This window comes from Prinia subflava, chromosome 9, assembly GCF_021018805.1.
Source record: "Prinia subflava isolate CZ2003 ecotype Zambia chromosome 9, Cam_Psub_1.2, whole genome shotgun sequence".
Classification (NCBI taxonomy): domain Eukaryota; kingdom Metazoa; phylum Chordata; class Aves; order Passeriformes; family Cisticolidae; genus Prinia; species Prinia subflava.
This window is the reverse complement of record NC_086255.1, coordinates 32,199,745-32,221,340: the sequence shown is the minus strand read 5'-3', so window position 1 is coordinate 32,221,340 and position 21,596 is coordinate 32,199,745. Positions and strand designations below refer to the sequence as shown.

Here is a 21,596-nt window from a genome sequence, read left to right as displayed (position 1 = left end):
TTTGTGTTTCTGGGTGTTTCAGGCCAGGAAATGGACACGGACACGTGGGTGTGAACGGGGTTTGGGATTAGTCATCCACGGGTGCTTAGAAGTTTGCTGCTGGTTTAAAAAATGAACACTCCATAACTTGGAGTGGGACCCAATGCTCAATGCCTGCTGGTGGTCCCCATCTCTCCTGTGCCAAGCTGGAGCTGTGGCCATGGGGCACACAGGACCTGGCTCTTCCTTCCAACGAGGTCCCTGCAAAGGAGGAGTGAGGGACAGGCAGGAGCACTCGGTCCTGTGCCCACAGCCCTCACATGTCCCCAGGTTCCCACTCTGTCCCTGTCATGTGGGAGACACTTCTCTTCCTCCCTCTATGCACCCCCTCCAAACTGCCTCAGGCAATGCTTAGATTCCCTGGAACTCCTCTGCTGAGGGTTTGGGGTTGGAAAGGAATTTAAAGATTATCCCGTTCCAACCCCCTGCCACGGGCAGGGACACCTTCCACTATCCCAGCCCTGTCCAACCTGGCCTTGGACACTTCCAGGGATGGAGCATCCACAATAATTTGCACCCCAAGTTCTGTTAACAGACAAAATAACGCTGATTTTTTGTTGGTGGTGGTGTTATTTAATTTATTTTACAACACACAAACACATCATTGTACAACACAGTAAAAAAAAAAAAAAAAAAAAAAAAAAAAAAAAAAAAAAAGAACAAAACGCCAACAAACCCCAAAAACATTACAAACATCTCAGGAGAGTGAACATTCCCCTGTGTCCCTGGGCCACCCTGCAGGGTTTGTGGGGGGCTGAGCTCCCCGGAATGGGTGAGGGTCACTGGGCAGGCACGGCCAGGCAGGGCAGCAGCGGCGGGGCCCTCTGGCTGCGCTCGGCTGACATGTGCTCCAGGCGCTCCGTGTAGAACCCGTTGAAGTCCAGCCTGGGGGACAAAACACACCTGAGGAGGGGGAGGCGTGAGCAGGAGCCTCCCCCAGGACACCCACAGCGAGATCAGGCCCTGCACGGGTGTTGGTGACACCCTTTCCGTGCCTTTGATAGGCAGATGTATCAGGAAAACGTCCCAAATACATCAGGAAGGACCAAATGTTCACAGCTCTTCTCCAGAACACACAGAGGTGTCTTGTGTGTACAAGGGTTCCTCAGTGTCTGCACCTTCCCAGCCACTCCCCAGCACTCCTGAAACCCCAGAATTTACCAGCACTGAACTCTGGTACTGACACAAAAAGCTGAGGTTTCCATCCCACCATCTCCTGGCTAACCCCAGGATACTTCCCACGCATCCACAATCCATCAGCCGGTCAGAAGATGCTCGGCCACAACCACAAGTGACACTTGGAAAAGCACTCAACACCAGGGATACAGCAATCCCAACTCCCTGATGACCCAGAGTGATGCCACCCAGCCCCAAGCCTGCTGTAACCTTCCCAGGCAGATCCCAAAGCACCCACAGCCAGTGCAGCTCAGGCACCCTGGATCACTGCCCGTGAATCACACAAAAGTTACTGTCTCCCTTTCTCAAATTAGGCTGCTCCAGTACCAACTGAATGGGCACAATATTTGAGTTTCATGTTGCTTAACAACCTCACACAAACGGCAACAAATTGTTCCTTGACATTTTTTGGTGCCTGCAGAAAACAGAGCCTCGACAGATGGAATTTGTCTGTTGCTCTCTCCTGGCTGAAAAGCTTTGCATTGCTTTCGTCCTCGAGGAGCTGTACCAGGGAAACCTGACAATGAGGTGAGAGTACTGACCAAGTTTTGATTCAAACACAAGGCCAGGACTCGTTGCTTTGAGGACCTGTTCCATTTCTAAAGCTGCTTCATTCCCAGCTCAGTGACCTGCGGATTTTGCTTGGCTTCCCTTTTGGCTGTTTTTAGGTTTAAGTGATCCGTGATAACCAATTCTTCAGAATGTGTGTGGTGCTTCCTCAGCATGTGCTTACACAGCAGTTTCTTGCTTTGTAGCTATATTCAGTGGGGTTTGTACCACTTCACATCCTGGTGACCTACTCTGAGCTCAGTTTCCTCCAAACTGGTAAAGGAAAGGACGGATGTCGGGTAACCGCACTGATGTGTAAGATTTCTAAGAATTTAGAAGATTTAACTAATCCTGCTGACAAAGCCATCTCCACTGCAGCTCTACTCCTTTTCACTCCTGGGATGTGTTGGAGCTCCTGCAGTTGCCAGCCCTCTGCCAGCACTCCCAAGGAAATGGCTGGAGCTGTGCCAGGAGGGTTTGGGTTGGAGATCAAGGAAAGGCTCTTTCCCCAGAGGGTGCTGGCACTGCCCAGGCTCTCAGGGAGTGGGCATGGCCCCGAGGCTCCAGGAGCCTTTGGACACACTCCCAGGGATGCCCAGGGTGGGGTTGTTGGGGTGTCTGGGCAGGGACTGGATGACCCTGTGGGTCCCTTCCATCTCAGGATATTTTCTGATTCTGTGACACACCTGAGCAGGAATTGGGCACACCAGAGATTTGTCACCTGTGAGCTCTGAAGGAAACCCTCTGCATCTCCATCTCCTGTTGTTTGATGCCACAAATAAAATGCCTCAGTTACTCAGTACTACAAAATGAATAAGTGCTAACCAGGATCAAATAAATGATGAGCAAGAACCAGAAGTGTGAATTTTGTTATTTATCTGACATGTTGATAATCCCTGTTGGAAAGCACTCTCATAAAAAGGTTATAAATTAGAAGAAAAGAGTCTTATAAACTCTTCCTTATAAACTCTCTCAGTCAAAAATGTTATTTCAGATGGCAACTGAATGTGGATGTCTCCACTCTGCTTCTCAGGTTCCTGTTGCCATAGAGCCCAGGCCTGGAGCCAACAACCCCTCCAACCTGAATGGGAGCTAAATGTCACCTCTGGGCACTCACTGTGAGGTTTCCACCCCTGAACCACCCCTGAGCAGCCTGTGGGGTTGGAAAGGCAGCTCCCATGGGCTGTTAACATCCAGTATTCCTGCTAAGGAAATGGGGACATCTGGCTGGACGGGAAAGGTCCAGCAGGTCCAATGTCCTGTGAACACTCAGGTGGTCCCAGGGAGTCCAGACTAGGGGGGGACTTGACAGTGATGACAGTCCTGGTGCCATAAGGACTGGGGCACGGAAATAGGGGAGGGCAAAGCACCCAGGCCCTCCTCTGAGCCTCTGGGTGCAGCTGAGCCCACTGACCCCAGCATAAACCATGGACAGAAGCACTGCATCATCTGTATCATCACACTTCTCCTTTCCCCTGAAGGGAATGCTGCTTGCAAAACCCAGCCTCTCTGTATTTGGAAGATCCAGCTGCAGGGGTTTCACAGCTCAGGGGTCACCTGCTGACCCCCCAGTGTGGCTGTGACACCCTGGGCAGGACCCACAGCCGGGCTGGGGGGTGCAGCACCAGCTTGTCCCACTGTCCTGGCACGTGTGTGACATTCCCACCACAACAGGAGTGGAGATTTGGTTTTCAACACTGTGTTGGCCACATCCCATGTGCCCTGGGCTCATGGAGTGAGCTGCCATCAAGATCTCCTGGATGCAGCACCATGAACAAGCCTCTCTGTTGGAACTTGTACTGGAGATGAAGAAAATGTTACAAAAAGAATGAGGGAGGAAGCAGAGCTGGAGCACTGAGGAGCAGTAACTGCTCCTGCCAGGGTGACTCAGCTGCTCGTGGTCCCAATCCCTGAATCTAGCCTGAGTCTGCTCCTGTGGCACCCTGGAGTGATGGCAGCCAGGGAAGAGTGAGAGCTCAATCCTGCCAGCCTTTCCCTACAGAAGGATCCTGCCTGTAACCTACAGCAGCCTGAGGATGATGAACTGGGATGTCCAGTCCAGGCAGATGAAGGGTGACATAAAATGTTGAGAAGCCACACCAGCCTTTCCCAAAAGGTCCTGCAGAAACTTGGCTGTCCTGGTTAGTCCTGTACAGCTGGGGCCTGCACTCACAGCCACAGAAACAGATTTCTGGAGAAATTCCAAGACAAGGAGAAGACCTCTGACTCTGATCACTTCATAGATGGAGCAAACCAGTTTTAGGGCTGTGGAGAAGGGGTCCTCACCTACATTCCCATTTCAGGGACTCAGCACCACCCACAGGGCAGCTGTGGTGGCTGGCAGCTCCTCCCCTGCCAAGGGGTGGAAGCAGGAGAGCTCAGAACACCGAGCATCAAACACTGCCAGGGGCTGTGTAAACCTGTGGCAGTTGCTGGGCAAGAAGCTCCCAGAAGAAAAGGACAATTGGAAGCACAGCCTCCTGTGGGAATACTTCACCTAACAGTGTTTGCAAAGTGCCAGGAATCCTGACAGCCCTGTCAGATGCTGTCAGAAACAGCACCAGGAGGGAACAACAATCTCCTTAACAAACATTCCTGAAACATTTCCTCTCTCTCTGCTTTCAGGTGTAGCACATCTCAACAGAGGTGTGAGGGTTATCAGCCAGCCATAAAAGACATCCAGTACAGATGGACAGGGAACAAAACTTCCATGGGGATTTTTTTATTAGAAAAGCAACACCGTGGTTATAAACCCAGCACCAAAACTTCCATCTGCTCTGTCTCTGTTCCCCCCATCCTGTGTACCTGACTTTTATGTATTTCTGAAGGAATTCTGATTTCCAAGAAGCTGCTTATTTAAATAAATGCAATATGGAAATTTACAATAGACACTTTCTGATCAAACCTTCATGTGATTTTTCTCATCTTGGAATACTTACTGTATTTGGAAATTGGTTTATTCACTGTCTCCACAGTGAGACAATCCCCAGGAAAACTAACACTGCAATATTAATGGACAAATTTCACATAATTCAAAGGAATGTGCTTTGGGGTTTTTCTAAAGCCTTGGGTTGAAATGCAAAGCAGAATGGTCTGGGTTGGAAGGGACCTCAAAGATCATCTCATTCCAACCCTGCACACCTTCCTCCAGCCCAGGCTGTTTAGAGCTCCTCAACATATACTTTTCTCAGTTGAAATGAGCATTTCCTGAGCTGAATCTGGGACCCACAGGAGGGGACGTCAGATAGAAAAGGCCGGGCTCACCTGTAGATGATGTTGAGCATGCTGTGCTCGCAGTCATTGGTGCTGTACACACTCAGTTTGTCCAGCAGGTCCAGCAGGTGTGTGGAGAAATTGCTGTCAAACTTGTTGATGGTGGCCTCGAAGCCAGATGTGAGGTGCAGGTTGTCAGCATGCTCTGCTAAAAGCTGCCAAGACAAAGGCAGAGGGGCCCCATGTCTTTGCTGCTCTGCACTTGCCAAGGGGCTGCAATTATTCCCTCCACTCCCTGACCTGCTTGAAAATACTGCCATCAAACTTCACAGTTGTTCAGCCTCTGGAATAAATCTTTCAAAGTCCTTGGTAGTGAAATGCCCTGCTGTGCCCAGCCTGGGAGAAGCCCAGTGTAGATCCCAGCTGGGTTATTCACAAATACATGCTGCCATTGCTCATTTTCAAGCAGGAATGAAAGCCAGTGGGCAGAAAATGTGTGTTGCCTAAGACAGGCTGTGACCTCTGGAGCTCTGTGATGCAGATGTGTGCCAGAGGGGTTCCAGAGGGACAGGAGGATCTGCTAACCACAGAGCAAATCCCCTGTGCACCTAGACAGAAAAATATGGACAAGACAGATCCCCAGGTATGAAAGCCATGGGCTGCAAAGAGCCCTGCTCACACTCTGGGAATGGGAAGGTGCTGGCATTTCAGAAAGCCTGGATGTGGCTCTGCACAGCTGAAAGCACAAGTGAAAACTCAAAAAACCAGTGCAGAGACTGCTGTGGGAGACAGGGTCTTGAACAGCACTTCCACCCTGCCCACAATCCCACAAAACCCGTGCTCTTGGGGCCAGAGGTGGTCCAGAAAGCAGGAAGGGCTACCTGCAGGTGGTCCCAGCCGTGCCCCAGGCCCCACCTTGCTGGTCAGCTTCTTCTTGGCCGCCTCCTGGGCGCGCTCCTCCTCGGTGGGCGGGCCCAGCATGGTGCCGTGCTCCAGGGTGAGCCTCTCCATCTCGCTGTCCAGCTTCATGCTCTGGGTGAACCTCTGCCAAGGGCACACAGGGGATGTGCTTACAGCCCCTTCTCCCCCAGGGCAGAGCAGCAGGCTCAGCTCTGCACCCCCAGCTCCCAGGAAAGCTAACTCTGGGTTCAGCACACAGACAGAGCTGCCTAAAGACACTGCACAGGGGGGTTTGGAAGGGCTGGGGCTCCCTGATGCTCCTGGAACGTGCCCACCCTCAGGAGAGGGAATCTACACAGAACTACAGCTTACACCTCCAGAGAGGGCATCTCGCCCACATGAACCTGATCTCAGCAGGGAAAAAGGATTTTGTGGAGTAAGAAGCCACAGAAACCGTTTGGGAGAGGGTGTGAGCTGTCAAACCCTAAAGCTGCTGGCAGAGGGAACAGGGCAAGTCCACGTGGGGCTGGCAAAGGGCCTGGCAGGGCTGGCAGAGGCACGGCGGGCTGCACTCACCTGCATGCAGTTGGTGAACATGACACACACAGACATCAGCTTGGAGAAGATCTTGAGCAGCTCCGGGTTGGTGAGCATGCAGTCCTTCAGGCAGTTGTCCAGGAAGCTCGTGTGGTGGCTCAGGACATCGTCGATGTTGGATGCCTGTGACAGGAGAGCCCAACAGTGACAAAGCCAGCGCTCCATCCCAGCACCCTGCTCCTGACAGGGACCTCTCAGAGGGAGAAACTCCTCGTGGGCCTCCCAGAAACATCCCCAGATGGAGACTGCATCTGCATTGCTGCCTTCAACAGCCCCTCACAGGCTTTAAACCTCTGATTTCTCACATCACCTCCCCACAAATCATGCTTGCTTTAATCACCCAAGCCCTCCCCTGGAAAGGATGGAGTTATCTGCTTTATGAACTTGCATGTCCTTTGTTTTTAAATCTGCTTGTCATGGCCCTCCCACTTTCACAATCTCAGTAAAGTCAGAGAAAGCAAGAGGAAAAGAGAAAAACAAATCAAAGAATCTTAAATGTCAATAACCTTATCATTAAAACATACAGGCTATTCAGAAATATGCTTTAGGAGCCAATAAGGAACTGGGACATGCAGTGTTACGAGGATTCTGTAAGGTTTTTGTTCATCTGTGCTACTCCAACAGGCTGTTTCAGTCCTGAGTTTCAAATGAGAGATTAAAACTCCCTCTCACTCTGCACAGTTATGGGATGTTCTGAAGCTCAGAACACAAATCAAGCTCAGGAAAGAACCACAGGACTAAAACTGCCATGGCATCCACACTGCTCCAGCAGGACCAATGCAGGAAACCCTTCCCACATCCCTTTAAGCTACTGCAGAACAGGGATAAAAGCATCTTTCCAATGCAATAAAGATAATGATGAAGACAAAGATATTGTGAAGATGAAGATCCCAGCTACAATTTTAGGAAGACAGCACCTTATCTTCAAGTGAAAATGCACAAGAGAGAAGCCTGACAAATAAAATGCACCGTAGGGCACTACATGAGACCAGTGAGGATCATCCCTTTCCCCCCTAAAATACAAATGAAAGGAGAAAACAGGGACAGGATAACTTCAACAAAGACTCCATGCAAGTAAAGTAAACTGAGTGATGGATTTTGCAAACCTAAAATTGCAACAAAAGTACAATTCCCAGATTATCCAGGAGCTTGACAAATGAACCCTTCTGATTCAGAAGTTCTTGCCAACAACATGCAGAGACATTCACAATGCTAGACCTGCTCCCTCCTTTGAATTCTCCAGAAAAAAAATATGACAGGGCATCAAAAAATGTTGGTTAGCTGCCCCCAAAACGACTCCTCAGGACACAGTAAGAACTAAGGCAGGATCAGTTGATGCTGAAGATCCACAAGGGCCATCAGACAGCTGACTGCAGGGGTGTTGGGTGGTTTGGTACCTCAGATGAATGTTTTTCAGGGTGTAAGAGGAAAAAGATGTGCAAGCCAGAAGTGTCTGATCACTGGGTGAGTACCAGAGGGAATAATAATAATAGTGATAATGATAATGATAATAATGGTCTTTTTTATCCCAATCATTATCCCAAGCATGCCAGTCCTTGGCAGTTTCATGGAAGGGAAAGCACAGGCTTCACTTCTAAGAGCACTGTAACTCAGCCAAAGAATCAGCTGGAGATGCCTGGACTGGTTTATGAGCTTTGCACTCTGCATCCACCTTCCTTTTCCACAGCTCTTTCTCCTGTGTATGGGAACGTTGAGCAGATCCTGCCTTTACATAACAGGGAGCAGAGTGTGAGCTGGGCAGAGACAGGGGATGCAGAACAGGAAAGGGATGGATGACTAATCCACCAGCAAGGTGGTGCAGAACAGCAGCACTCTGAAATGTGGCAGGAACAGCAGCTCCCAGACATTTAAATGCCTCCAACGAAATCAACAGACACCTGCAGCCACTGGAATTAGGCATTACATTTGTGAACTTCACCCACCAGCTTCAGGTTCTTCTCCAGAATGTGCCATGTTGGCTCCATCACTTCAAACATCATGTAATACTGGATATTCTGCACAAAATTCAGCATCCGCTGCCGCAGTGTGAAAGCACCAGCAAACCTTGGGGAGAAATCACACCCACACAGCTCAGAGCTAGCAAATGCCACAGAGAACTATCACCAGGCTTGCACAGCCAAGCTGAGCTAAATATTTCTGTCCTAGCAAATGCCTTGCTGCAGTGTGAGAGGGATTATAAAGTCACTGCAAACCGTCTCTGATTATTTTCCATGGCTTTTCCTCAATTAGTAGAGTCAGAGTTTTGAACCTGTCATAGGTTTTAAATATTTGCTCATATAAAACTAAAATTTTGGTATTAAATATGAAAGCAACTTTACAAACAACTATTGAGTGAAACCTAAAATGTTACAAATTGACATCTCTGAGCCTGTAAGACATTTGTAAGGATCTTTTTCACCTCAGTACTGTCTGAGCTGTGTTATGAGGTATCTAATTAGCAGAAGGAGACCCAAAACTGAAAACAACAACAACAAAAAATGCTGTACCACTTAGCTGAGTGCAGGGAGAATTGCTTGGCTGTCTTATTGCTGATCCAGACGTTGCACAGCTGCCTTTCCACGTGCTTGCAGTAGAACATGTGTCTGAAAAGCATCTGGTACCTTGTCAGTGCTTTCCTGGAAGGAAAGGAGAAGCCCACCAGATGAAGGCCTGCTCTGATTGACAGACTAAGCTGTGAAGGCTGAGGCTGCTCAGAGGTAAAGAGACTCTACACAATCTGTTCCTCACGCCCTCGGAGGCGCGCGGATCCGCGCTGATCAGAGGCAGGAGAGTCACATTTGCAACCAGCCCAAAGAACTCCTCTCCAAGGAGACCCTCCTCCGTATTTCCTGCCAGTGGGTGCATCACCAGCCTCCTTAACTCCCTAATTCCAGCTCCATGCAGGGGTCACTCACACAGGGAGGGTTCAGAGACTGTGGCCTTGCTGAGGCTGCAATGCTCACCCAAGAATTCATCGGGATTTTAGAATTCACCCAAGAATTTAGCAAGGTTTTCCAAAAAAGGGGAGGAAAAGCTGTAACCAAGCTACAGGCAGCATTACCCCACCAGCAATGCACTGTCACAAGCAGATGGGGCTGCTTATTTATAGCTCTGGGACTGGATTCAGGTCTGTGCTCAGACACTTTGGCGTAGGTGTCTGCAGAGCTCCAGTCGATACAGTTCAGGAAACCTTACCAAATCCTATTTTCACTTCCATAGCTACCACCAGAGCTAGCACACTCTGTTGGGAAGGAAGAGACAAAATTCCAAAAGCATCGTGTCATTAGGAAAGTCTCCCTGATTCAATGGAATTTTTAGAGGGGAAATTAAAGGAGGAGTTAATTGCATTCGGCAATTTGAAATCTGCCACTCTGTTCATGCAATGCTGCCTGTCCCCTTTGCTTGTGGCTCACAGCAGTGTTTCTCCAGGGTAACAATTCCTGCAGAAAAACGAATCATTCTGTCCCTCAGCTAAACACAAAGGAGCCTGTTACAGCAGCAACAACCCGCATCCTTGGAGTCTGCAGCCAGGGATACCAGAAAGTGACGTTTTTTCTGCTCTCCAGGTCTGGGGAATGTTTGATTCTTGCTCAAAAAACCTCTTGTGAGAGTACACGCCTGTTTTTCCCTCACTGGATGGACACCTTACCTGTTTATGATGAGGGACAGAGGCCACTTGACAATGTAGTCGAAGGAAAAGGCCTCCAGGCCGCTGAGGGTGAGCTCTGTGGGGTCTGCACTGATGATGGCCTTCTCCTGCTTTGTTTCTATGGCCAACACCCTCAGGAGCTGAGTGATGAGGTCATGGGGCATCAGGTCGATCTGTAAAGGATAAAAATGAAGGCACAGGACACCCACAACCACCGTGGAACAACAGGCAAGGTGCCCATGGTCAGAGTTACTCTCCCCAGTCGTCACACCAAGCTGGGAAGCAGCAGGTTCTCGCAGGCACACAGATCTCCCAAACCATGGCAGGCCTTCTGCTCAAAGCCAATCATCTTCTGCCTCCCATTCTCACCTTTAAATCATCCTTGAAGGGATCAGTGTTGGCTGTGCTCATTCTCAGGGCTAATTCCAGCAGAGCCTCCAGCCTGGTCGTTATGATGTCGTCCACAGGCTTCTTAAGTTCCTCCTCTGTCAGATCCATGAAGTGAACAAAGAAGTCCCCTTGATCCATCAGGAAATAGTGTTTTATAGATCTGCTCAAGAAAACAAAGGGGCAATTGATTACTTTTCTGAGAGGCCAGGTTAATCCACATCCAGCTTAAAGGAACACATGCAATCAATTCAACGAACATGTGGGGTTTGATCACAAAATGTTTCTCTTTCTGGAGAGCACACAGCCATAAATAACCAGTTTGGAGACTAGTCTTTTATGGATGTCTCCTCCTCCCTACCTCCTCAGTCAGGACACTTCTGTGCAGTCAGATCAGGGCTGCTGCTGTTCTTTTTTTGCCTAGAAAAATGCAAAAAAAACCCCTAGGTGTGCTGGGTGTGGGCTCCTGCTGCTGTCCTGAACAACTCCCCAGTCTCCTCCAGCCGAGGGGCAGCTGCCAGTTCTGAGCAGAATCCTGGACTGCCCTCAGTGAACAAATATCTGTGCTGATTCTTTTAAATCCAGCAGACTTTTGCTGTAACAGGACACATTAACTTTGATTTTCACCTGGCACCAGGGAGAGTTACCTGTGGTGGGCACAGAGCTTGGAAGTAGCTCTGAGGTGAGCCTGAGGATTAACCAAGTGCCTGGCCAGAGATCACACATGGTAACTGCAGGCTTTGGAGCAAAAACAGGAGCACAGCCAGAACACAGTGTGGCTCCACACTCCTGATCTGACTGGGCTAGACAAAGCCCTGACCTAGTTTTGGTGACATCCTTCCGAGGAAGCTGGACCACAGACCCTCAGACATCTTTCTCACTCAACATTTCTATCAATTTAGACTTTTTTTCTCCTCTTCAGGGAAAAAAACACTCAAATCTTGGTTTTTAGGTCAACCTTTCTAAATGGAAATAGAGAGAACACCTTGGTAATATCCCAGGAGAACAGAGCTAACTTCAAAAATGTGTGTGCCTTAGCAGAACCAATCTCTTTATCACGCATTTAGTAAAATAAATCCAACCTTAGGTGAGCCACCAGCTCTTTCTCCTCCATCAGGAAGTCCAGAAGAACTTTGCTGGCATAGTTATATGCTTTTTCAATTTGTTCCACATAGGCTCTCTCTTTTAAAGTGTAGATGACCTCTTTGGCCACAGGGCAGGTGACATCTCGCCCACATTCCCGCACAACATTTAAATATTTCCCTGAAATTAAAAAGAAAGAATGTCCCACACTCATCCCTGCTGTGTAGCCAACAGGGAAACTTCCACACCACTCCCTTCAAGAGGAAGATAGGCTGAGAAATGTTTACACTACATTGAGCTGAAAGATGGAAAGGATTTAGGCAATTTAGAATTTTAAAATAGGCACCTGGTATCACATTTAAGGAGATTCAGAAATGGTTTTGTTTCCCAGTAGGGACAAAACATCTCTGCAGGTGGCCTGAAGCTCTGCAGATCTGTTGCTCTGCTTCACAAATCACTTTTGGAGGGCTTTGTACAAGGATAAGAGGTCAAATGCTTCAATTAACACTCAAACCTCAGCTGCCAAGCTCCATCCAGCTAGAAAACCCACCCAGAAAACAGCAGTGAGACAGGCAGCTCCCCTTGCTGCTGGGCTCCTGTGTTGCTTTGTTTACAGGATTTGGGCTTCTTTTTAAATCTGACTCTTCTGCTGCTCCCAGTTCAGCTGGACAACCTCAAGAAGTGGCAAGGCACGGTGACATTTCCCTTCTCTACACACAAGACCAGCTTGTCTCAGGGCTCCTCTCAAGCAGAAGCACCTACCTGTGCTCAGGATTTTGTCAGCCATTTTCTGCAAGAAGGAGGGAATCTGCTGCTGAACAACAGTGTATCTCTGATCCCAGTACTTGTCATTATAGTCCTCCTGAATCTTCTCCTTCTGCAGCTCATGTTCCTCCACCATGAACTCACTGAACAGTTAAAGCAGAGGTTTAGGGGCAGGGAGTGGTACAATGGGGATTATTTTTTTTAGACTTGCAAACTGGTAATGTGATGTATCAGAATTAAGGTTTCATGAGGACACATCCAATCACAAATTGAAATTAGTCTGTTTGTGAAGCAAGAGGAAAAGCACTGTGCAGTGTCTCTGATCATCTGCAGTGAGAAACAGAATTTCACAGGGTTCATAAACCAAGGCTAAACATTATCTGTTTGTCAGTGCAGGGGTGAGGAATCTGGCCTTTGTCCACCTTCCCACCAGCAGAGAGGCACTGATTTCACATATTTTATCTTCAGCTTGCCCCCACCTTAGGATTCTGAAAATATGGGAAATAGAAATGCTGCACAAACTATCAAATACAGCAAGATTCTTCAAATGACTCTACAAAAGCCAAAAGACTTCTGAGAGGGTTGTTTCAGCCCCCTGGGCGATGCAGACTCGACAGAGCAGATCAGTATTTCTGAAGTTTTGCATTTCATTTCCACTGCTTAAGTGTTCTTTACCTGTATGGATCATTAATGATGCCTCTATATATCCACTTTTCCAGGATTTCAAAGTAAGGCACGCTGGCTGCCTTGGTTAAATACAGGCACAGCTCCTGGGCCTGGCTGTCCCCTGTGTAGTTGAAAGTCTTGTCATGCAGCAAGCTCAGGGTTGATCCTCCCATACACTCACCCTTATCCACAGAAGTAGCTGGAATTTAAAAATACCAAAGTAAGACACTTCCATCCTGAAAAGTCCCTAAACAAACCCCTGAATGGTCTGCAGATTGGACATGCCCCCCTGAGCAGCCTGTGTAGCTCTAAGCAAGGGGCTGGACTGGGAATTTCCAGGGATTCCTTGAGTTTGGAAAGGAGCTGAGGAGAGGCAACAGTGGGGGATACATCTGATGGGAAGGGCAAGGGCTGTGAAGGCAAAAGGCACAGAGGTGTCTCCTGCCAGCTCCAAAGGCACATTCAGCCCTAGAATGTGAATGCTCTTCTCCAGAAGAAGTGCAGTGTCCTCACAAGGACAATTCCCCCAGGCTTTCTTCTTTAATAAAGCAGGAAATCAAAATGAGACATGCCCTGCCTGTTTGGCTACCCTGTGCCTGTTTGGCACAGTTCCCACAAGCTGTCAAAATGTAAGGACTGTGTTTTGGAAATTTACCCAGTGAAGCCAGAATCTCCAGGGTCCTCATTGTGGGCTGGATGTAAAACCACAGCTTCTGCAGTGACAGAAGGCCCTGCCTCTGAAGATGCTCCAGTTGGGTAATTAATATCATGTATTCCTTGATTAGAGTCCGCATGGCCGCAGCCAGAGCGTGATTTACCTGTCCATACTCAAAGGAAGACTTCTCCTCTATAAACCTGCAAAAAGCAAAATGAAAGCTCTTTTTAAGGCAATGTAACTTGTGTAACTTTCAGGAACTTCTGCCTGCAGGACACTGTGCAGGCACACCAGTAGATCCCAGACTGGAAAGCACACTGGTCCCTCTCCCTTATTTCCCACCCCACACTTCCTCGAAGGGAAAGCTGTGGGAAGATGTTTCCTCTCCAGCCACAGGGGAACCAGAACCATTTGTAAAAGCACTGTGTAGAAAGTGAGAACAAACACACAAAGGTTCTCTCAGTCCTGGATGCCCAGAGGGGAGCCAAAAGCAGGAAATATGGAGAAATTCATAGCAGAGTGGGAAGAGAAGCCAGAACAGGCAGATACATCCTAACTGCATTTTACCAGAAGTTACCAAGACTGGAAAGAATAAAGGTGTGTGAATGACAAAGTGAACTGGCAGCACAGAGGAAAAACCCAGCCGAAGAAATGTAGCTAAAACTGACCCAAATAAATTGTCACTCATTTGAAACCCCCAGAGTTTAAATTAAGCCTGGAAGTTAACACCTGCACAATGGCATATTCTGTTCTCACAGCAGAGCCTCCTCCCCTGACAAAAGCCAGCTCAGTACCTGGTGACAGTGGAGTAACTCGCAGCCACAGGAAGAATCCTGGTCACCAGCTCCTTGATGGACAAGTCGAGGTTTGGATCGAGGGAAAAGGCTCGGTTCTGTCTGCCCACGAGGGCCTGTGCTGTGATGTACCTCCCATCCACGCCTATCAGCACGTACAGCAGGTCCTCCACTATCATGGACTCCTGGGAGGCCAAGGGCAGAGTGCCTGTTCCCAGAGAGGAGACAAAAGGAGGACACAATGTGCCATCACCCACCCATTTCAGGCTTGTACCTTGCCTTCCTGGGGAGCAGAATCCTTTGCTCATTTATAGCCAAATCCAGGAGACAGGATCAGACATCCAGCACCTGTGGCCAAGACAACACCAGCCACAGCTCCTGCTGCTGGTCTTTCCACCCAGTCACATCCCCCAACCTCCTTGCCACCAAAACACTCAAACACCCAGGAAAGAGCTCAAATACTGTCACAAAGAAAAAAAGTGCCAAGAGCCAGATTTTGCTGAGTGTGAACATCTGAACAGCATTTCTGAATGAGAACAAAACACTCCAGATTAATGGAATTTTCCCTGTGTTTCACATACCTATTGGTACTGTTGTGTCAGTGCTTAGACTGGTGCCAATTAAGAAATCCCCAATGAGTGCAGGTCTCTCGTACACCCAGGATGGAAATACTGGAATGGGCTGGCCAGAATTCTTCTTGTTCTGCTTATCCCGGAGGATTTTTCGTGTAAGCTCAAGAGGCTGTTGGAAAAAGAGAGTGAGGGAAAGAAAGGAAAAAAATAGGGGACTTCCAGAAGTCCAAGAAATGTTTAATTTCAAGGAGTTTGACTTGAGAACAGAAAGCAGAAGAGATGGTATTTCAGTAGCATGGTGTAGGGTTTAATTTCCCAGTGCCACCTCATCTATTTGCCCCACTTCTGAAAAAAAAGTGTATTTTTTATACATCTGACCTTTTTATGTGGGGGTACATCACATAATGCCATTCTGTATCTGTCCACGCTGGGCTGGGTGCTGGGGCACACCCAGGGAAGCAGAATGGGGACATGCACAGCCACCAGGCAGTGGCTGCTGGTTTGGACAGAGCACCACATGAAAGCAGCAAACTCCTTCCAGAAGCACCAACATCCTGTTCCAGGGGCACTGAACACCTCTGAACTCAATGCCAAATGCAACCCAGACAAATCCACCCACAGAGAGCTGGAAAATGATGGAGTTTTTTGCTCTGAGTGGGAGTTGGCGAAGGAAGTGAGCTCTTGAAGACTGAAAGACTTCCCACCCCCAGCCCTGACACTAAAATAAATGGAGTGCAAGATCAATCATCAGCTGGGGAAGCTTGTGAGATGCACAACCTACATGAGCATTTGGAGCCCCAAGTGCACAAGGCCATTTCTGAAACTCCACAGATGTGTGTGTGTGAAAAGGGATAGGCACAGGCTCGTTTCACTTTCTTATTTACATCATGTGTGGGTGATCTGCTAAAAGGACCTCAATTTCCTCTGCTCCCCTAACAGAACTGGGACTTTCATATGGAGGAATAGGAAGCATCAAGCAAGCTGCCAGCAATTCAAAGGACAGCTAAAGCCCACATGAAACTGCAAACCTCAGTTGGATGTATGAACATGTTCTGCTTGGGAGAAGGGCAGACACCAGCAGCTCTTCCCAAATGGCAGGCAGGAAAAAATTTCTTCACTGAGAGAGTGGTTAATCATTGGAACAAACTCCCCAGGGAAATGGTGGTGTCACCACCTCTGGAAGTGTTCAAAACACGAGCAGAAATGGCAGCTGGGGACATGGTTTAGTGGGCATGGTGCTATTCAGTCCAGGGTTGGACTTGATGATCCTCTGATTTCATTCTACGACAGAAGGCAGGGCACTTCTGTTTGCAGTTCAACCAGCTCTACTGTGTCTTTGTTAACTGGCAGAGGTCAAAAAAGTCAACGTTTTGGCTATAAAGGACACATCCACCTGAAAGGGAACATTTAACTTTCCCCACCTCGACGAATCCTGGACCAAAACTGGTCCAAGCAGTAACCCCAATGACTGCATCATCTCTCTGACAGTGCCAGCAATCCCAGGGCAGATGGCACAGCACTTGTGGCACTGGTGACAAAGCACATGTCTCAGGGGCAGGAATCACCTTCTCTCTGAGACTCAAAGTTTAGGTCCCTGTCACCACAGGCTTCAACAACAGCCTGGAGAAAACTCCCAGGGCTGAGGACACGGCCCTGAGGTGGCCCCTCAGCACCCCTGGCACAGGGTGGCAGCTTGCCACTGGCACGCTGAGGGACCTGCACCTGCCATCTTGAGCAATGGCAGTGCCAGCATGCACGGAGGGAGGCGAAGGGCTCCTCTCTGAGGTCCACAAACATCTCCAGCTCCACCTGTGACCCTCACACACAGAAGATCTGTGTCAGAGGCTGAGCAGACCTAACACTTCCGAGGAATCTCCTTCTGTCCCAGCCCTTGGTGACACAAAAGGCCCAAGCACCAGCCCATCAGGGCCCTTTAAGTCTGAAGAGACTATAAATGCAGCAGCAGGGAAGCACAAATCTTGGCTTGTGGTGGCATTTCAATTCCTCTGGCTGTGAATTGCACATCCCAGAGAACAGCACTTCCAGGTCTTTCCTCTTTTAGCAAGTTCACACATAAAGCCTGGTAAGAAGATCAGTTATCTCACTGGAAATTCATCTTCCTTCATGATCTAAATCACCCACTTGACTCAGATTGTCTGTGAAGGATCTGGATGAGTCAGGCCCAGTGTCTGTGCATTATTTCAGTGTATGGGGGACAAGGCTGGTCTCACACTGCTGACAGGGTGAGGGGTTGGACCCTTTGTTTAGGATTTGAGGTCTCCTCCACCATCACATTCATGGAGGGCCTTTCAAGCCCAGAGACCCAAAGCAGAGGACATGGAAGGTTCATCCCTCTTGCCAGCGAGGGCCTGAAGTGATGTGAGGCCTGTCCCCTGTTAGATTTTGCTGATCAGACATGAGAAGGCACTATGGACCTCTGAGCATCTTTCCCTCTTTCCCCTCTGTCCAAAGAACTCTCCAAACACGGTTGCTCCTCTGCCTTTTGCAGCCAAAATATCCTTGTCTCAACCCATGAGTTTCCCACCACTTTTTTCCCCTCCCTGTCCTGTTTGTAAGGTCAAGCTACCACAGCACAGTTTTTTATACAAATGACAGGAAGCAGAATTTGGGATTTAAGTAACAAACTGCCCTTTTGCACTCTGACCTGACAACCTACTGCTGCTAATGAAATGTTTAACTGTTTGCTAAGCCTGTGTCTCCAGCTGGTTTTCCTCTTCCTTTCTGTCTTTTCCACGATGCCAGCTTGCTCCAAGCCCTGTCCAACCCAGCCTTGGACACTTCCAGGGATGGAGCAGCCACAGCTGCTCTGGGCAGCCTGTGCCAGGTTCCTCACAGGGAAGAATTTAACCATGAATTTAACCTAAGGATAACCTCAAAGAGTTCAACCTTAACTAACTGGGATAGAAAAAAAGCCACTTTTACTACAAACAGCACCAAGATTTAATATGATCTGACTAAGGAAAGGGAAGATTTGGTGCCCAGAGCTTGGGAAGGGCTTTGTACCTGCTGTGCACTGGAGCTGGCCGTGACACTGCCCAGCTGCTTGCGCAGCTCCTCCAGCTCCTGCAGAGACATCTTGGAAGTGGATGAGGGGATGGAGAAGCTCGTGCTGCTGCTGGTGGCTGCATTTGCTGCGAGTTCTGCCCTTTCTTTAGCATTTTGCTGCAGGTAGTGGAGTGTCTGTAGATGGACAAAGAAAAGAATTTGGAATGCTGGGCAGCACAGTTTAAAGCAAGAAACACGTGACCATACCCTGGCTGTACTGAATCTAACCACAGATCTCTCTGTCCCAGTTTTCCATGTCTTAGTGAATTATATCAAGAGGAGCATAACTCTCAGTAGGGCTTTAATAACTCAGTAAAAGCTAGAACTGGTTATTTGTTGATTTCTACAGATTGCACTGAACTTTACCATCAGCTGTGCTTGAAATCACTGCATTGTTGCTACTCTTCAACATCCAGTTCTAAAAGAGGAACCAACCTCTTTATCTTCGGTGAGTTTGGACAGCAGATAAACTAAAGAATCCAGATGTCTCGTGTTTTTAGACTTCAGCTCATCGTACTTCTTTAAAAAGTCTTCAGGAGTTCGAGAAAACTCTGCTATTTTCACCTGTAAAACACCATGTTAATATTCAATGGAGTTAAAATTAAAATTAAACGGAATTAGATCAAACACGCAGCTCAGGCTACAAAGATGTTTCAGACAGAGTTAGAGACTTCCTAGCACTTAGAGCTTGACTGGTGGATTGCTTTTAAAAGTGAAAACAAAAGGCAGTCTTATAGCCGTAAAAGTATGGTCATGAGTGCCAGGCTTTAATCTCTAACATTTGGGTGATATTCAGAATAAAAAAGTCAGGTGATATTCAGAAGAAAAAAGTCAGGTGCTAGTCATATAATTGCATTTTATACAATTTTCATTTCATCATGTAATCAAGGAACGGTTTGGTGGGGAAGGGAACTTCAAGGTGATCTTGTTCCATCCCCTGCCACAAGCAGGGACACCTTCCACTGTCCCAGGCTGCTCCAAGCCCTGTCCAACCCGGCCTTGGACACTCCCAGGGACAGCCACAGCTTCTCTGGACACCCTGCCCAATGGAACAATTCCTTCCCAACACCCCACAAAACAACCTCCACCTTGAACCCGCCCTCACCCCAGCCCCAACCCTGCTCTTCTCCCACCAACACTCAACGATTCCACCCTTTCCCTCGCAGCCTTCCCGCCCCACACCCGATGTGAGCAGCCCCTGTCCCCTCCCGCAGGCCGGCGGAGGAGCTGTTTGTCCCCAGGACCTTGGCGCTGTGCGCGGACACGTTGGTGGTGACGTAGGGCGTGCGGTTCTTCTGCAGCAGCTCGATGTAGACCTCGGCGCCGTCGCCGCCGTGCACGCGCAGCAGGCTCAGCAGCTCGTTCACGTCGTGGTGGATGCGGAACTCGCTCATGCTCCCGGCTCCCGGCAGCGAGGGGTTAACCCTCGGCCGCCGGGGAGAGCATCCCCGGCAGGGACGCTGCTGGAACTGGAACGCTGGGACACAGGAGGGAGCAAACAAAACAGGGACACTCCTTGCATGGTTTGGGCTGGGAGGGATCTTAAGGCACATCTCATTCCACGCCCCTGCCACGGGCTACCTTTCACTGTACCAGGGTGCTCCAAGCCCTGTCCAGCCTGGTGTCTTGGGTTATGTAACCAAAAAAAAGTGTACTCTATTTCATCTGTAGAAAGCAGTTGGGGATGGTTTATTTTTTCTTTATCTCTTGTAACTCCAGGGGGAGGAGGGTGGACACCTTCTGACAACAGCCCAGCTGTTAAACCAGGTGGGGCAGTGTTTGTGATCTCTGTCACCACTGCCCACCCTCGGGGATATCTTCTGTTCATGGGCCATTGAGGCTCACAGTCACTGACACATTCCATCATCCATTGGGAGATGCTCCACCCAGTGGGGAGGAGCCAACCATTCCCTACCCAGATAAAAATGGGGACACAGGGACCCCAGATCATTCTGTTTTTTCCACTGGATTCCCAGAGGAAGACTGGACTCATCTCAGCACCACTGAATCTGTCTGCAGGATCATCTCTGCTCCACAGAACCACATCTGTTACTCCAGGAGGATTTATTTGGACTGCTTCCAACACCCTGCCCAACAGGGTGTCAGGTTGTATTCCTGGCTCTGTCAGGGTTTTCTAGGATTTTTGTTTGTTTGCTTGCTTGTTTGTTTTTTGTATTACTGCATTTGCATTTTTAATATTCCTAGTAAAGAACTGTTATTCCTATTCCCATATTTTTGCCTGAAAGCTCCTAATTGCAAAACTAATAACGATTTGGAGGGAGGGGAGTTTACATCTCCATTCCAAGGGAAACTCCAGTTTTCCCTGACAGATACCTGTCTTTCCAAACCCACCTGGGCTTGGACACTTCCAGCTGCTCTGGGCTGCTGCAGCTGACACAGCTCCAGCCAGGAAGGCTAAACCTGGGGGAGAATCTGAAGCTGGGGTTGGCCTGCAGAGAATTTTTTTCATCTCAGAAGGAATTCTGGTTGGTGTCCTGACCCAGGCTGACCCTGCTGCTGCTTCTGAAATCTCGCCAAAGCAGCTTTTCCCAAGTTTAGGGTCTTCCTATTCTGATGCCACTTTGCAAACTTCACTCAAACCCTGCAGGGTATTTAAATAATAACTTTAATACTGACACAGAACGCTGAGATGAGCTCAGCAGGTCAGAGCCTGGTGCTAAAAACACCCAGGTCGTGGGGTCAATCCTGGAATGGGCCATTCACTTAAGAGCTGGACTTGATGATCCTTGTGGGCCCCTTCCAACTCAGAATATTCTGTGCTTCTGTACATCAGAAGCAAGACCCTGAGTCAGGGATCATGGAAATAATTAAGCAGATTCATGTGACGCCCTGCAGTGATTGTAACAAGCAGACACAGTCCAGATCCGTGTATCAAGAACAAGGACACACTTATTTTGCCAAGATCATGGAATCACTTAGGCTGGAAGGGATCCCTGCAAGCCTTGGTCCGACCCTTCACTCAAAACTGACTCAGATGAGAACAGGCTGTGCAGGGCCTGGCCCAGCCCAAGCTCAAATTTCTTTAAAGCCCAGGCTCCCCCAGCACTTTCTACTACTACCCAGTAGTAGAAATCCTGCTGGGATTTCCCGCGGGCTGCTGAAGCGCCTGGGGGTCAGGCGTGTAGGGCACGAGGAGAAGCTGCGGGAGCTGCGCTGGCCCGGTTGGACACCAGGAGGTGCCTGCCGCGGCCACCGGCACAGCCGCAACCGGGAGACCCGGGCGGGCCCCGGCAAACAGCGGGGGGATCCCATCCCCGGGATGACGCGACGGGCCGGGCAGCACCTCAGCCGCGTCCTGCCCCGCCCCGTGCCACCCTCCATAGCCTACCTTATCTTATCTTATCTCGCATCCCATCCCGTCCCATCCCCTCCCGCCCCATCCCAGCCCTACCTGCCCGCCCGGAAGTGCCGCCGCTGGCGCCGGGAAGCGCGTCCTGCGCATGCGCAGCCCGCCGCGCGCTCAC

At 49.2% G+C, this 21,596-nt stretch overlaps 1 protein-coding gene across 2 annotated transcripts; it reads right to left on the bottom strand.

The window, feature by feature from the left end:
- Positions 1 to 678: 678 nt before the first annotated feature.
- On the bottom strand, positions 679 to 21,596 carry TUBGCP2 (tubulin gamma complex component 2). 2 transcript variants are annotated; one of them, XM_063406170.1, is made up of 18 exons: positions 21,524 to 21,596; positions 19,356 to 19,588; positions 18,547 to 18,675; positions 18,070 to 18,246; positions 15,055 to 15,214; positions 14,474 to 14,681; positions 13,680 to 13,879; positions 13,034 to 13,223; positions 12,356 to 12,501; positions 11,593 to 11,773; positions 10,493 to 10,673; positions 10,124 to 10,296; positions 8,982 to 9,110; positions 8,418 to 8,538; positions 6,454 to 6,597; positions 5,893 to 6,021; positions 5,029 to 5,192; positions 679 to 924 (listed from the first exon to the last, which is right to left on the bottom strand). In XM_063406170.1, exons 2-18 carry the CDS (start codon positions 19,503 to 19,505, stop codon positions 819 to 821), a joined length of 2,688 nt encoding a protein of 895 aa, XP_063262240.1. In that variant the 5' UTR covers positions 19,506 to 19,588; positions 21,524 to 21,596; the 3' UTR covers positions 679 to 818. The 2 variants fall into 2 exon arrangements, with proteins under 2 accessions (XP_063262240.1, XP_063262241.1); XM_063406171.1 differs by lacking the exon at positions 21,524 to 21,596 and adding an exon at positions 20,464 to 21,462.

What these genes read in the sequence shown, in the direction of transcription:
- TUBGCP2 (XM_063406171.1), bottom strand. Translation starts at nt 20,581, where the DNA reads ATGAAAAAAATTCTCTGCAGGCCAACCCCAGCTTCAGATTCTCCCCCA. An exon ending in AACTCACCGAAGATAAAGAG is followed by an intron (nt 18,247 to 18,546) that starts GTTGGTTCCTCT and finishes GTCCATCTACAG; the next exon opens with ACACTCCACTACCTGCAGCA. An exon ending in GGAGATTCTGGCTTCACTGG is followed by an intron (nt 13,224 to 13,679) that starts GTAAATTTCCAA and finishes TTTAAATTCCAG; the next exon opens with CTACTTCTGTGGATAAGGGT.